General features: G+C 50.4%; 1 protein-coding gene across 1 annotated transcript; it reads left to right on the top strand.

Moving 5' to 3' along the window:
- The first annotated feature begins 16,015 nt into the window (after positions 1-16,015).
- Positions 16,016-16,969, top strand: LOC136016787 (olfactory receptor 8I2-like). The gene has a single exon (XM_065684446.1). It carries the CDS (start codon positions 16,016-16,018, stop codon positions 16,967-16,969), a length of 954 nt encoding a protein of 317 aa, XP_065540518.1.

The following is a 16,969-nucleotide window of genomic DNA, read 5'->3' on the forward strand; positions in this document are numbered from 1 at the left end:
CTAACTTGCGCAGGAAACAACTCCTAGCTACCTTATCTACGTCTACCAAAATGATCCTCAAGTCCTATGCATCCAAGCGCCCTCTTGGAGGCGCTGCCCGCTCCCACGGCTGTGTGCAGCCCCATCGTGAAGCTGCTCTCGGGAAGCGTTTGGAGAATGCCCAGAAGGTCGTCGCCGTCGCCTCTCTCCTCTGGGACGCCGAGCCGAAGAGCGGGCTGGACGCGGCGTGTGCCTGCGCTCTGCCTTACCGGGCCCTTCATCCTCTTTGCCCCGGCTTCTGTTCCGCAGGGCTGGAGCTCCCTTGCTGGCTGCCGCTGCCAGCGGCCGCTCTCCTCTTTCTGAGCAGCCACAAGAGCCCCAACAGCATGAGCGGGGCGTCGGCAGCGAGCCAAAACCCGCCGTGCTGCCAGACAGCGAGGAGCGCAACTTCCTGGAGCCCCCGCGGCTCCTGCTTCTTCTGCAGCTGCTGCTGCAGACACATCAGGAACTGCTGCTGCTGCTCCTGCTCCTCCTCATACCGCCGCAGGTTGACTCGCGTGATCAGGTCTGGCGGCTCGTTTCCCCTGAGCACGAAGTGTAGGATGCTCAGCACGGTCAGGATGCGGCCGATGCCCAGAGCCATGGTCTGCAGGAGGAGGGAGAGAAGGGGTAAAGGCAAAGCGCTCAGCAGGGCTGGCCGGGAGGGAGATGGTGGCTGGCACAGAGGGGCAGGAGATGGAGGGGCCGAGCGACAGCTGTGACAGGGCACGAGGGAGCTGGCGGGCAGCACGGGAAAGGCTGCTGAGCGCTGCCCCATGGGGGCACGTCCTCACAGCCCACTCGTGCACTCCTCGTGGCTGCCAGCCCTGGCGCGGCCCCTCTGCACCCAGCCCTGAAGGCAGCATTATCCCTGCCCAAGGAGCTCCATGCGGTGCCTGCACCCTCGCCCCGGCCTTTGAGAGCCCTCCATGGCCCAGCACTTGTGCCAAGGCCCTCACCCAGCCTTGCCTTCCCCCCGCCCGCCACACTCACCGCTCTCCCGAGCTATACTGCAGGGGCAGTGCCGCTGCTGCTAGTGCCTTAAGGCACCCCTCTGTGACGTCAGAGGCACCACAGCCCCATGGCAACACCCCGCTCTGACGGCCACGCCCAACGCGTGGCTCTCCGGCCCCTGCAGCGGGGAAATACCGCCCCCCCGTGGCAGGACAGAGCTCCCAGGGCCCCTAAGCCTCCCCAGAAAGAGCAGCCGCCCTGGCACAAGGGCCTCCCTGGCCTGCACAGGGAGCTCCACGCCCCACTGTGCCCTTCAGTCGGCCTCCTGTCTCCCTCCACGGCACCCACAGCAGCAGCCTTGAGGAGCCTGTGGGCAGGAGCTCTTGGTCACGCTTTCCCACCTATGCATGTAGCACGCACACTCCTGCCACTCCCAGCTGTGCTGGAGAATTACATAGCGGCCCAGCGCCCAGAGACTTGTGACAGCCCAGCCTGATGTGAAATCGGGCGGCTGTTTATCAGAAGAGTTATGGAGGCTGAGACAAGGAGGCACAAAAGCACAATGTAGTCAGTTCTAAGTAACGTAAGTTTGATGGCTTTGTAATGGAAAAGAACTGCGGTGCTTCAAGGTAGTTGACATCGTTTCAGGTCCTTAGGACCTTAGTACAAAAAGTGTATGAAAAGCAGAAGAGAAAAACCGGGCCTGGGGATGGGGATTATCTGAGACTAGCAGGTGTCCAGGATGGGCAGAAGTTACGAAGATGGTTGCGAGAAGTGAACGACCCTCGAAGACCACCATCACATTTTTTGTATGCATGTGGGAAAGTTTCTGGAAAATGGTGTCATTCATGTGTAGCCTCATATATAAGGATGGCCTGTATAGCCATACGGGGACACACGTTAGGAGGAGCTATGCCCCGTGTCTCCCGGCGCCACAAGAAAGAATACCTGCTTGTCAACTTGAAACTCTGTTGGCGAGTTTGTTCCTGGAGTTTTCTCCAAATCAAGGCTTATCTAGTAATGGTCTCATTGCTACTGCCTCTGCTGAGGAAGAAAAGCAAAGAGCAAATAAGGAGCAAGCAGATCCTTTCCCTGGAGAGCAACTTGCCGAGCCTCACGGTTGGGCTCCCAGTCCTGGCTCCCCTCACAGCTGCTGCAGCTGCTGCTGCAGCATAGAAGAAGGAGCCTTTGGTAGGGGCAGAGCAGAGCAGAGCGAGTTCTGCTCCTGCCTCCCCGAGGGCTTTGCTCACCCCTGCAAACCGCTTATTGCCTTGGTGCTCTTTTGGACAACAGAGCTGCGGTGTTGCACGTACCCCCTCACCTGCAGCATCAGTAGAAGCATCTAGGAGCTGATAACGTTGTCCTTGTGGGCGCTGAGGTCCTGGTAGGCACTGCCCGTTCTTATGGCCGCTTGCAGCCCTGTGATAAATGTGTTCTAGGCAGCCCAGGTAAAGCTGTGACTACAGCAAGTCTGGCAAGAAGAGCTGGCCCCGTGCAGTCAGGCATAGGAGTGCTCCTCTCCTGTAGCTCTCTCCTGTTTCCCTGATGGTTTTCAGCTCCATAGTGGAACCTCCCATACCAACAGTTGCCTAAAGCTCTCAATTTCTTTTGAGCAACTCCCTGGTGTTGCTGTCCACATTTCTGAGATCTGTGCTGTACCTACAGATGGTGTCAGGTCTGCAGCTCTTTACCGTTACACGTCTCCCACTTTGTATTGTTCTTGCTGATCCATGGGGCTTTAAGCGCTGCGAGACCCAGTCAGCCCCCCGCAGCCTTCTGGCACCCGCAATGTTTCTCAGAGGCTTTGAAGAAAGAAGCCTGTGGCAACCCAAGCAAAGGCAGCCCAGCGGTTTCTGCTTGCACACCTTCTGCAGGCTGGTGTGAGCTCTGCATGCTGCCCTCCGCGAGCTCTTCTTTAGCAGTGCAACAGCTACCTACCTCCTGCCACTGCTCCTAAATCCTGAGGCCTCTCTCACCTGGTTCTTGCAGGTGTAACTGGGGGGAATGATGATAGTGACAGATCACTTTGACACCCCAGAGGCTCTTTCACCCTGAATTCATTAAAAGTCTGTTCAACTCTACCCCGTTTTACCAGCTTTCGGCTATACTTTAGAGACCTACAGCCGCTAGTGATCACTTTGCTCCAGAGCTGATTGATTAGAGGAACTTGCTGCGGAGTACTGTTATGGACAGAAAAGAAGAGCTTTGAATCAGGGCTGCTCATTAGCAGCAGCAATCAGTCTGGCAGATCCCAGCCACATGTAGCCTTTTGTTCCAGAATAGTCAAAGGATTTGGAGAGAGAGTCAGGTGGCTGTAATATAGTAGGGATAGAACAAGCCCAGCAGCCCTGGACAAACTGAATAACTTCGTAAAAGATGCCTTTTAAAGTACCATTTTTCTAGTGCTAAATTGTTAAAGAAGTATTTATGAGCAGACTTTCTATGTACTTGGTGTGGTGCTTTGTACTGACTACGTAGACCTGTTACACGTTTACACCTCTTAATGATTGTCTTCGAGGCGTATGTAGTAATTTAATGACGTTTACGACAGAAAACCGATGCAGTTCTGTGTAGTAGCAAGTGATTTCATTTCCGATGAAACTGTAGGCTTTTGTAGTGCTTGTGTATTTTTCTGGTTGGCAGTTACGAGTTGTACTCTTCCTGCGCTGAGGCTTGTCCGCTTGATTGTAGAGAGGGGCAATAGGATGGTAGATACCACACTTCTTTAATAAAAGAAAACCCTAAATCTTGGTCCCTTATCCATGATAAAATCAGGTGAGTTTTGTGGCATAGGCCTGAAATTCAGCTTTTGCACCGGAATAAACTATCAAATACACCTAGGGCAGGTTCAAAGTATGCGATGAGGGATCTGTTTCTATAATTAAGTAAGACATGGGGACCTTACATGTGCTGGATAGCAACATATAAATGGACAGGCCAAGAGACTGGAACAAACCTGGTTTTTTCCCTCAAGACTTCCCGAGCTCTGGATATGTTAAAAGGAAAGATCTGCTTTGCTGAGTTAGCGAGAAAAATTGCATTGAGATCAATAAATGCATTGTGGAGATGAGAGGCTATGGAAGGGAACAGCCATGCTTTGCATGCTTTGCTGTGCCTGGCTTTTCCTCCCCTGGCAGTCTGAGGGTGCAGCCTATCTGTGGTGGTAGCGGTGACTGTTGTTGCCTGCACCTTCTTCCTTTGGGAAAATTCGGAAGAGTAATTGAGCAAGTAGGAGATGAGTTCTCTGTGAAGCTGTTGGGCTGTTTATGTCGAAGTGCTGCGCTAAAGCTCTGGTTTAGCACAGCTCTGCGCTTTAAAGTGTGTGACGAACAGCACACCGCTTTCAAGGCGGCAGCGTAAGCTGGTAGGATATTCATTCTCCCTGTTGTAGGAACCTAGCTTAGGCATGTAGTTCGCCAAGACTTCGTTTGTAGGCCGTGGAGTATGAGACTCTGAAAGTGAGTTATTCACATGATTTAGGCTTGGCTCTTGCTCTTTGGAAAAGAAAGGTAGAGAATTACTGGCTGCTGTGATAGAACTGACCTGTTGGGCGCAGCTATACCAGAAACCCCTGCCCTGCCCTAGCCTTCCTTTCCCATCACTTGTGCTTTCCCTGGTACTTGCCTGTCCCATAACGAGTGAAGAGAAGGAGCTAGGACCAATGGGGAATTTATGCAGCCACATTCCGCCCCACCCCCCACCGCCCCCCCGGGTTTCCCTCCCCCCGCCCCCGAGGTTTTCGACTCCTTTAGTTCCCTACCTCATCCGGGGAACGCTTGTGCTGCTGCTGGGGAGTGGCTGGGAATGTGCAGATAGACAAATGAGGGAGCATGGGGTTGCGTCTTTTCCTGGCAGGGAGATGCTGGATAAGCAGAACTTAATGGCAAAGCTGCGCTGTGAGTGGTAAAAGAAGTCTTTGTCAGATGAGTACTTGCAAAAAGAGCTGCAGGCTTCATAATCAGAGTTTGGTGTTCTCAATCCAGCCCATCCCTTGTATTGCAAAAACATTATGGTACTAAAAGAGTTTGTGTGACTGTTCTTAATGATCTGTGCGACGCTCGTGCAGAGTAGAAAACTGCACAGAATAAAGCTGTTATCTCACTAGGGAACTTAGTAGGAAGATCCAGGTGGAGAAAGCTTCAAATCCACTTTCAAAGCACTTGCATGGTGTCAGAATTGTCCAGGTCTAGGTCTAGCTCTGTTCCTTCCTGGACCCTTTAAGTAGGGAAGAAATCACATAAATAGGTACATAAATAAGGAATTGAAGTGGCATTAGTATTTCTTTTTTGCCTACAGATTTTTAAATCTTGCCAGACTGAAGCTCTCTCTTTCATCAGGTTTTTTGAGAAGAGCCCTTGCCGAGTGATGTGATAGAGCCTGTCACAGCTGGCTTGGAGCACAGCAGCTTCAAACACACGGCCCTGTTGGATACCACCTGTAGACAGGTACTCCTGTCCTGTGGCCTGTATTTAGTACAGCACCTGTTCACGTGCCTAGTATGTGCTATACGCGAATATAAGCCTTGCTAGGGAAGAAAACTGCAGGGCTTGCTGCTGGACACGCAATGCTGGATGGAAGCACTGGAGAATTTAGCAGCATCCAGTGATCTTGCCCCTTTGCTGTTAGTGATTGTTTGTATAATATATCCCCTTCAGTACTGTTTTCTTTCTGGCAGATGGGAGGGGACAGCCTGTATGCTGTTTTGACAGGCTTTCAGCCGGTCGAATGGGAAATACAAATCCAGACTGAGAAAATGGAGGGGAGGGATAGCCGTTAATTTGCCCAACATCCAAGGGAGGAAATCTTGAGATTTGTCTCTAATGCAGAAATAATTCAATATTGACCAAGTGGGTGTCTTCAATGGGGTAGCACCTGGAAGAGGCCAATATTTAGGGGTTTTGCCCAAGGCACATTTAGTCCTGCTCTACTGTTTAGTGAAAACGCCCAGTGCAGATGCCACCAGAGCCTCATCTCGTGGAATAACGCTGTAAGAAAGAATGTGGTTTACTTGTGAAAGTCTTGACCTCTTCTTATGAAAATAACACACAACTCAGTATTTTCACGGTGTATAAGTGAAACGCAGTTATTTTATTATTTTTCTTTTCTTTTTTTATTTTTTTTTTGTCAATAAAATACCATTTCCTTTCCCAAATGTTTGGGTTTGGGTTTTTTTTTCCTCGGTGATATGTCTCTTTCCTCGGTTAAGTGGAAGTTCCCAGGGGTGGTAACTGTGGGATTGGTGTGCTGGCATTTGTCGCCGTCTCACAAATACCTCCTGTAAGTTACCTGGAGCTGAGCCTTGTGCCTGTCCTGCTGTGTGTTACCTCTCCTCTGCTTGCCGTCCGCCTCAGGGAAGCAGACGGAGGTGCTTCCACTTTCCTCTGCAGCCGGCCGGAGCTTTCCTCCCAGGAACCCCATACAAGAAAATCTCACTCCCTGAGGCAGTGCCTTGCTATTAACTGCCAACTGCTCCCGAGTTCCTGCAGATCTGGCCAATTGCAAATAATTATTGTGAAGAACGCCTAAAAGCCAGAAGGAAAGAATTTAAACCTGCTTGCGCCTGAGTATTTCAAAACCCCAGCGTCAGGAATAAGGAGAGGTAAAACACGCTGAACCCTCTGGGAATCTGAGGTATTTAAGTAGCCTCTGCAGTTAGCGAGCTTTCAGTGGGTGGACGTGCTGTCAAGAACGGGCAGTAAATCTCAGTGCAGCGTCAGAAGGGGACTAGCCTGACAGCTGCTGCTGGGTTAGGTCTCCTGAAGAGCAGGCCAAAAAGAGAGGCATGACAACAGGTCCACGTCTTCTTGGTCATGTCCTAATTTATTGGCATTTTTGCGGTCGCTCTCACGCTGTTTGCAGAGGTCTCCGCTGCGAGTCTCCTTGCATCCAAATCTGCCGAAGGACACTGCTTGTGCCGAATGCCTGGAAGCCAGCTGGACTGCAGTCCTTACCGCATGCAAGGGATACTGCTGCTGAAGAGCCTAATCCTAACTTGCGCAGGAAACAACTCCTAGCTACCTTATCTACGTCTACCAAAATGATCCTCAAGTCCTGTGCATCCAAGCGCCCTCTTGGAGGCGCTGCCCGCTCCCACGGCTGTGTGCAGCCCCATCGTGAAGCTGCTCTCGGGAAGCGTTTGGAGAATGCCCAGAAGGTCGTCGCCGTCGCCTCTGTCCTCTGGGACGCCGAGCCGAAGAGCGGGCTGGACGCGGCGTGTGCCTGCGCTCTGCCTTACCGGGCCCTTCATCCTCTTTGCCCCGGCTTCTGTTCCGCAGGGCTGGAGCTCCCTTGCTGGCTGCCGCTGCCAGCGGCCGCTCTCCTCTTTCTGAGCAGCCACAAGAGCCCCAACAGCATGAGCGGGGCGTCAGCAACGAGCCAAAACCCGCCGTGCTGCCAGACAGCGAGGAGCGCAACTTCCTGGAGCCCCCGCGGCTCCTGCTTCTTCTGCAGCTGCTGCTGCAGACACATCAGGAACTGCTGCTGCTGCTCCTGCTCCTCCTCATACCGCCGCAGGTTGACTCGCGTGATCAGGTCTGGCGGCTCGTTTCCCCTGAGCACGAAGTGTAGGATGCTCAGCACGGTCAGGATGCGGCCGATGCCCAGAGCCATGGTCTGCAGGAGGAGGGAGAGAAGGGGTAAAGGCAAAGCGCTCAGCAGGGCTGGCCGGGAGGGAGATGGTGGCTGGCACAGAGGGGCAGGAGATGGAGGGGCCGAGCGACAGCTGTGACAGGGCACGAGGGAGCTGGCGGGCAGCACGGGAAAGGCTGCTGAGCGCTGCCCCATGGGGGCACGTCCTCACAGCCCACTCGTGCACTCCTCGTGGCTGCCAGCCCTGGCGCGGCCCCTCTGCACCCAGCCCTGAAGGCAGCATTATCCCTGCCCAAGGAGCTCCATGCGGTGCCTGCACCCTCGCCCCGGCCTTTGAGAGCCCTCCATGGCCCAGCACTTGTGCCAAGGCCCTCACCCAGCCTTGCCTTCCCCCCGCCCGCCACACTCACCGCTCTCCCGAGCTATACTGCAGGGGCAGTGCCGCTGCTGCTAGTGCCTTAAGGCACCCCTCTGTGACGTCAGAGGCACCACAGCCCCATGGCAACACCCCGCTCTGACGGCCACGCCCAACGCGTGGCTCTCCGGCCCCTGCAGCGGGGAAATACCGCCCCCCCGTGGCAGGACAGAGCTCCCAGGGCCCCTAAGCCTCCCCAGAAAGAGCAGCCGCCCTGGCACAAGGGCCTCCCTGGCCTGCACAGGGAGCTCCACGCCCCACTGTGCCCTTCAGTCGGCCTCCTGTCTCCCTCCACGGCACCCACAGCAGCAGCCTTGAGGAGCCTGTGGGCAGGAGCTCTTGGTCACGCTTTCCCACCTATGCATGTAGCACGCACACTCCTGCCACTCCCAGCTGTGCTGGAGAATTACATAGCGGCCCAGCGCCCAGAGACTTGTGACAGCCCAGCCTGATGTGAAATCGGGCGGCTGTTTATCAGAAGAGTTATGGAGGCTGAGACAAGGAGGCACAAAAGCACAATGTAGTCAGTTCTAAGTAACGTAAGTTTGATGGCTTTGTAATGGAAAAGAACTGCGGTGCTTCAAGGTAGTTGACATCGTTTCAGGTCCTTAGGACCTTAGTACAAAAAGTGTATGAAAAGCAGAAGAGAAAAACCGGGCCTGGGGATGGGGATTATCTGAGACTAGCAGGTGTCCAGGATGGGCAGAAGTTACGAAGATGGTTGCGAGAAGTGAACGACCCTCGAAGACCACCATCACATTTTTTGTATGCATGTGGGAAAGTTTCTGGAAAATGGTGTCATTCATGTGTAGCCTCATATATAAGGATGGCCTGTATAGCCATACGGGGACACACGTTAGGAGGAGCTATGCCCCGTGTCTCCCGGCGCCACAAGAAAGAATACCTGCTTGTCAACTTGAAACTCTGTTGGCGAGTTTGTTCCTGGAGTTTTCTCCAAATCAAGGCTTATCTAGTAATGGTCTCATTGCTACTGCCTCTGCTGAGGAAGAAAAGCAAAGAGCAAATAAGGAGCAAGCAGATCCTTTCCCTGGAGAGCAACTTGCCGAGCCTCACGGTTGGGCTCCCAGTCCTGGCTCCCCTCACAGCTGCTGCAGCTGCTGCTGCAGCATAGAAGAAGGAGCCTTTGGTAGGGGCAGAGCAGAGCAGAGCGAGTTCTGCTCCTGCCTCCCCGAGGGCTTTGCTCACCCCTGCAAACCGCTTATTGCCTTGGTGCTCTTTTGGACAACAGAGCTGCGGTGTTGCACGTACCCCCTCACCTGCAGCATCAGTAGAAGCATCTAGGAGCTGATAACGTTGTCCTTGTGGGCGCTGAGGTCCTGGTAGGCACTGCCCGTTCTTATGGCCGCTTGCAGCCCTGTGATAAATGTGTTCTAGGCAGCCCAGGTAAAGCTGTGACTACAGCAAGTCTGGCAAGAAGAGCTGGCCCCGTGCAGTCAGGCATAGGAGTGCTCCTCTCCTGTAGCTCTCTCCTGTTTCCCTGATGGTTTTCAGCTCCATAGTGGAACCTCCCATACCAACAGTTGCCTAAAGCTCTCAATTTCTTTTGAGCAACTCCCTGGTGTTGCTGTCCACATTTCTGAGATCTGTGCTGTACCTACAGATGGTGTCAGGTCTGCAGCTCTTTACCGTTACACGTCTCCCACTTTGTATTGTTCTTGCTGATCCATGGGGCTTTAAGCGCTGCGAGACCCAGTCAGCCCCCCGCAGCCTTCTGGCACCCGCAATGTTTCTCAGAGGCTTTGAAGAAAGAAGCCTGTGGCAACCCAAGCAAAGGCAGCCCAGCGGTTTCTGCTTGCACACCTTCTGCAGGCTGGTGTGAGCTCTGCATGCTGCCCTCCGCGAGCTCTTCTTTAGCAGTGCAACAGCTACCTACCTCCTGCCACTGCTCCTAAATCCTGAGGCCTCTCTCACCTGGTTCTTGCAGGTGTAACTGGGGGGAATGATGATAGTGACAGATCACTTTGACACCCCAGAGGCTCTTTCACCCTGAATTCATTAAAAGTCTGTTCAACTCTACCCCGTTTTACCAGCTTTCGGCTATACTTTAGAGACCTACAGCCGCTAGTGATCACTTTGCTCCAGAGCTGATTGATTAGAGGAACTTGCTGCGGAGTACTGTTATGGACAGAAAAGAAGAGCTTTGAATCAGGGCTGCTCATTAGCAGCAGCAATCAGTCTGGCAGATCCCAGCCACATGTAGCCTTTTGTTCCAGAATAGTCAAAGGATTTGGAGAGAGAGTCAGGTGGCTGTAATATAGTAGGGATAGAACAAGCCCAGCAGCCCTGGACAAACTGAATAACTTCGTAAAAGATGCCTTTTAAAGTACCATTTTTCTAGTGCTAAATTGTTAAAGAAGTATTTATGAGCAGACTTTCTATGTACTTGGTGTGGTGCTTTGTACTGACTACGTAGACCTGTTACACGTTTACACCTCTTAATGATTGTCTTCGAGGCGTATGTAGTAATTTAATGACGTTTACGACAGAAAACCGATGCAGTTCTGTGTAGTAGCAAGTGATTTCATTTCCGATGAAACTGTAGGCTTTTGTAGTGCTTGTGTATTTTTCTGGTTGGCAGTTACGAGTTGTACTCTTCCTGCGCTGAGGCTTGTCCGCTTGATTGTAGAGAGGGGCAATAGGATGGTAGATACCACACTTCTTTAATAAAAGAAAACCCTAAATCTTGGTCCCTTATCCATGATAAAATCAGGTGAGTTTTGTGGCATAGGCCTGAAATTCAGCTTTTGCACCGGAATAAACTATCAAATACACCTAGGGCAGGTTCAAAGTATGCGATGAGGGATCTGTTTCTATAATTAAGTAAGACATGGGGACCTTACATGTGCTGGATAGCAACATATAAATGGACAGGCCAAGAGACTGGAACAAACCTGGTTTTTTCCCTCAAGACTTCCCGAGCTCTGGATATGTTAAAAGGAAAGATCTGCTTTGCTGAGTTAGCGAGAAAAATTGCATTGAGATCAATAAATGCATTGTGGAGATGAGAGGCTATGGAAGGGAACAGCCATGCTTTGCATGCTTTGCTGTGCCTGGCTTTTCCTCCCCTGGCAGTCTGAGGGTGCAGCCTATCTGTGGTGGTAGCGGTGACTGTTGTTGCCTGCACCTTCTTCCTTTGGGAAAATTCGGAAGAGTAATTGAGCAAGTAGGAGATGAGTTCTCTGTGAAGCTGTTGGGCTGTTTATGTCGAAGTGCTGCGCTAAAGCTCTGGTTTAGCACAGCTCTGCGCTTTAAAGTGTGTGACGAACAGCACACCGCTTTCAAGGCGGCAGCGTAAGCTGGTAGGATATTCATTCTCCCTGTTGTAGGAACCTAGCTTAGGCATGTAGTTCGCCAAGACTTCGTTTGTAGGCCGTGGAGTATGAGACTCTGAAAGTGAGTTATTCACATGATTTAGGCTTGGCTCTTGCTCTTTGGAAAAGAAAGGTAGAGAATTACTGGCTGCTGTGATAGAACTGACCTGTTGGGCGCAGCTATACCAGAAACCCCTGCCCTGCCCTAGCCTTCCTTTCCCATCACTTGTGCTTTCCCTGGTACTTGCCTGTCCCATAACGAGTGAAGAGAAGGAGCTAGGACCAATGGGGAATTTATGCAGCCACATTCCGCCCCACCCCCCACCGCCCCCCCGGGTTTCCCTCCCCCCGCCCCCGAGGTTTTCGACTCCTTTAGTTCCCTACCTCATCCGGGGAACGCTTGTGCTGCTGCTGGGGAGTGGCTGGGAATGTGCAGATAGACAAATGAGGGAGCATGGGGTTGCGTCTTTTCCTGGCAGGGAGATGCTGGATAAGCAGAACTTAATGGCAAAGCTGCGCTGTGAGTGGTAAAAGAAGTCTTTGTCAGATGAGTACTTGCAAAAAGAGCTGCAGGCTTCATAATCAGAGTTTGGTGTTCTCAATCCAGCCCATCCCTTGTATTGCAAAAACATTATGGTACTAAAAGAGTTTGTGTGACTGTTCTTAATGATCTGTGCGACGCTCGTGCAGAGTAGAAAACTGCACAGAATAAAGCTGTTATCTCACTAGGGAACTTAGTAGGAAGATCCAGGTGGAGAAAGCTTCAAATCCACTTTCAAAGCACTTGCATGGTGTCAGAATTGTCCAGGTCTAGGTCTAGCTCTGTTCCTTCCTGGACCCTTTAAGTAGGGAAGAAATCACATAAATAGGTACATAAATAAGGAATTGAAGTGGCATTAGTATTTCTTTTTTGCCTACAGATTTTTAAATCTTGCCAGACTGAAGCTCTCTCTTTCATCAGGTTTTTTGAGAAGAGCCCTTGCCGAGTGATGTGATAGAGCCTGTCACAGCTGGCTTGGAGCACAGCAGCTTCAAACACACGGCCCTGTTGGATACCACCTGTAGACAGGTACTCCTGTCCTGTGGCCTGTATTTAGTACAGCACCTGTTCACGTGCCTAGTATGTGCTATACGCGAATATAAGCCTTGCTAGGGAAGAAAACTGCAGGGCTTGCTGCTGGACACGCAATGCTGGATGGAAGCACTGGAGAATTTAGCAGCATCCAGTGATCTTGCCCCTTTGCTGTTAGTGATTGTTTGTATAATATATCCCCTTCAGTACTGTTTTCTTTCTGGCAGATGGGAGGGGACAGCCTGTATGCTGTTTTGACAGGCTTTCAGCCGGTCGAATGGGAAATACAAATCCAGACTGAGAAAATGGAGGGGAGGGATAGCCGTTAATTTGCCCAACATCCAAGGGAGGAAATCTTGAGATTTGTCTCTAATGCAGAAATAATTCAATATTGACCAAGTGGGTGTCTTCAATGGGGTAGCACCTGGAAGAGGCCAATATTTAGGGGTTTTGCCCAAGGCACATTTAGTCCTGCTCTACTGTTTAGTGAAAACGCCCAGTGCAGATGCCACCAGAGCCTCATCTCGTGGAATAACGCTGTAAGAAAGAATGTGGTTTACTTGTGAAAGTCTTGACCTCTTCTTATGAAAATAACACACAACTCAGTATTTTCACGGTGTATAAGTGAAACGCAGTTATTTTATTTCTTTTCTTTTCTTTTTTTATTTTTTGTCAATAAAATTCCATTTCCTTTCCCAAATGTTTGGGTTTGGGTTTTTTTTTCCTCGGTGATATGTCTCTTTCCTCGGTTAAGTGGAAGTTCCCAGGGGTGGTAATTGTGGGATTGGTGTGCTGGCATTTGCCACCCTCTCACAAATACCTACAAAAAAGAGAGAAATAAAATCCTAAAATTTCCCAGAAACCAGAGAAGAAAATACTAAATCTTTTCTGTTTTCTACATTTGGGGATGTATTTATTTGATTTTATTGTCTTACACTTGGGCGCAGTGGATATAAATCCAGGTTGGACACAGGGGCTTGGAGGAAGCTGCTCCAGTGGAAGGGGTCCCTGCTCGTTACAGGGGTTGGACCTGGAGAGGCTTTAAGGTCCCTTCCAACACAAACCAGGCTGGGATTCTGTGAAATAAAGCTGTGACAGTCAGTTGGTCAACAAAGCCCTTGTGGGAAATGGGGACAAGTCATATCTGAGCCTCTGCTCTGCTGTGAATTTCTCTAGGGGTGTAAAAAACCTGAGTGCTGGTGGGAGGGAGGATTTGGGGTCCTTCTCCAGCCTGATCAGCCAAGGTTCTGGTGGCCTGCGTCACTGATGAAGCTGATGGAGCAAGTGCAGTACCCAGCTGTCTGCATCTGGGACCTCAAGCTGCATAATTTACCTTGCACAAGCACACCCAGGTATTCTTAGTGGCTCTTTTTGTCTTCATGTAGTTCTTTTAAATAACCTTTGAGTTACACATTTCTCTTCTTTCCGATATTTGATTGAGGGTTATTTCTCCCACTATTATATTGATTTTGCCACTTCACAAACTTTGGGTTTCACCCAGTACCCAATGGGGAAGAAAAACATTCCAAACCACTCAGAAATCCTTTTCTACCCTCCTCCAGTGCATCTCCTGAACAGTCAGTCTGGTGCCTTCCAGCAAAAAACAAGTTTTACATTGAAAACATCTAAAGCCACCTGTATACTTCTACTTCTTCCTTCCCCACACTTTCATAGTTCAGTTTTCTCCCCTGTTTGCCCCATCCTTTCTGTTTTCTAAATGTCTGGAGCAAGGTTATCATTCAGTATTTCTCCCAAGGGTTTTATAATGTCTCTTCATCTAGGAGAAGCATTCAGGACATGCCGGCACTCACGATTCTTCAGAGGAAGACTGGGAAATCTGACTTCATCCTGTTATATCCTCAAAGCAGCCATGTTTTGATCCATTGCTTTTGACCAAACTGTTGTACAATCTCTAGTAAAGTGTATGGAAATAAATGCATCTGATGGAAAGGACTCCCTAAGACCACCTCAAAGCATCCACACAGAGGATCCTTTGTTGTGCTTGTTTCCAGCTCCCTTCAATGCAATATTAGATGATCTCTGTGAATGTAAAGGGCTTCCTCAGGGAAACACTGAAAGGAAGAGGTATGTGATAGATGGGGAAATACAGAGCAAACTGTCCTGGACCTCTCTTCCTGGGTAGGTCTCTGCAGAAGAACTGGTCTTGGAGGTGTTGATGCAGCCAGAAAGACTTTGGGGAGAGAGGAACTGAGAGGTTGTTCTGCTGATCAAGTCAAACTAATTATCCGATGGAGGAGGGTCCTTTGGGAGAACAGTTTGCACAACACAAGCCTCTGAGGTAATGCCTCCTGTGAGATAAAACCCCTCCACCAGCCAGCCTGGAGCATCCTGCTCCCAAGCATCTCTCCTTCAGCCCATCACATGGGCTCCAGAAGGAGCTGCAGGCACTGCATCCACCACCACCTTCCTCTTTGAAGAAGCAGGTACAAAAGGGTTTGATGGGTGATGGGTCCAGTTTGACCCTGGTCGTGCTGCCTCTCACGTGCTTGATGGCACGTTGAATTTCACTCTTCTTCAAAGACTGTGGTGATAGGGCAAGGGGTGATGGGTTTAAACTAAAGCAGGGAAGTTTAGGTTGGAGATAAGGAAGAAGCTCTTCCCTGGGAGGGTGCTGAGGCGCTGGCACAGGGTGCCCAGAGAAGCTGTGGCTGCCCCATCCCTGGCAGTGCTCAAGGCCAGGTTGGACACAGGGGCTTGGAACAAGCTGCTCCAGTGGAAGGGGTCCCTGCCCATGGCAGGGGGTTGAGCCTGGATGAGCTTTAGGGTCCCTTCAGTCCAAACTGGATCTTGATGATCCAAGCCATGAAGACAAGTGCCCTGTCATTTGGTTAGGGGTTTTGTTTCAAAAAAACCATTCTCCTGACCTCATCTACAACTGTCTTACGGATATTTCACCAGATATGTAGCCATCTGTAGATAGATATTCCATCAGATAAATCATCTGCAGCGGGGCTGAATGGGGGACATGAGAAAATCCAAGCTAAAGCCTGAAAATTTTGGTTTATATATGGTATATTTTGTATTTTAACACCTTTAGGTGGATATTTGGTTTGGTCATAGGAAACTCACTGCAATCACAGCAAAGCTCTGCTGGAGCCAAGACCACTGCTTTCCCTTCACCTTATGCAGGGTGGAGGTTCTTTAAAAGCAGATAAGCTTAGAACTTAAAGCAAATTTCAAATAGATGGCTTTGTGTTGTGATGAAAAAGATGCACCACAACTAAAGAAGGTATAGAAGAGCATTGATACAGTCTGAAAAATACAAATAAGATAATAAAATCCTTAAAATACCCAGAAATCAGTGAAGAAAATGCTAAATCTTTTCTGTTTTCTAGATTTGAGGATGTGTTTATTCGATATTATTGTCTTACTCTTGGGAGGACAAGATGTTTCTCTGTGTATCATTACTGCAGTGTATATCAATCATGGTAGAATTACTCTCTTTTAATTTCAGGCTGTGTAATGACCTCCTTCACCTCTTTGACTTCAGATCTGGGGCTACAGACAGAAATACACCACTAAAAAGACAACATTTTCTATGGCATTTACTTTATGGTTTAAAATCCAACTAAACTGCCACATTATATCTCAATCCAAATCCATCAACTTGTTGAAATGACTGGTGCAGGAAACCTCAGTGTTCTCTCCAGCTTCATCCTCTTGGGTTTCTCTGATGCCCCAGAGCTACAAACCACCATCTTCACTATCTTCTTATCCCTGTATGTTTTAATGGTGCTGGGGAACCTGACGATGATCCTGCTGATCAACACTGACCCCCACCTCCGCATCCCCATGTACTTCTTCCTGAGCCACTTATCTCGCATGGATTTTTGCCTTTCCTCTGCTATCACCCCAAAAGCTCTGGAGACTTTCCTGCTGGGGAGAAGCCACATCTCCTTTTGGGGTTGCTTTGCCCAGATGTATATTTTCGTGTCTCTGGCTGTCTGTGAGTGCTTCCTCCTTGGGGTAATGGCTTACGACCGATACACGGCTGTGTGCAAGCCCCTGCTCTACACCACTACCATGACCAGGGCGCGTTACTATGGCATGGTGGTGCTGGTGTACACCATCGGGCTCCTCACCTCCCTGGCGCACATCACACTGGCGGGGAGGTTGTCCTTCTGTCAGGCCAGGAGCATCAACCACTTCTTCTGTGAGCTGCCCTCGCTCCTGCAGCTCTCCTGCTCAGACACAAGCACAAATGAGCTCTTGCAGGTTTACCATGCAGTGTTTAATGCCATGGTCTCTCTCCTGATGATCCTGGTGTCCTACACCTGCATCCTCCACACCATCCTGCAGATCCCTTTGGCCACGAGGAGGCTGAAGGTCTTCTCTACCTGCGCCTCCCACTTGGCTGCCATCGTCATCTTCTACGCACCCGGGATCCTCACCTATGTCCAGCCTCATGAGGCATCCTCATGCGATCAGGCAAAGCTGGTGTCGGTGTGTTACTCCATCCTCACCCCAACCCTCAACCCCCTCATCTACAGCCTGAGGAACAGGGAGGTGAAGGGGGCTCTGAGGAGGCTGTGGGAGAGAAAGCTGCTGACGCATCTATCCAGGTTTTGA

This window comes from Lathamus discolor, chromosome 6, assembly GCF_037157495.1.
Source record: "Lathamus discolor isolate bLatDis1 chromosome 6, bLatDis1.hap1, whole genome shotgun sequence".
In the NCBI taxonomy this organism is placed as follows: domain Eukaryota; kingdom Metazoa; phylum Chordata; class Aves; order Psittaciformes; family Psittacidae; genus Lathamus; species Lathamus discolor.

Bases quoted from the DNA above. Each gene is read 5' to 3' on its own strand.
- LOC136016787 (XM_065684446.1), top strand. From the start codon at position 16,016: ATGACTGGTGCAGGAAACCTCAGTGTTCTCTCCAGCTTCATCCTCTTG.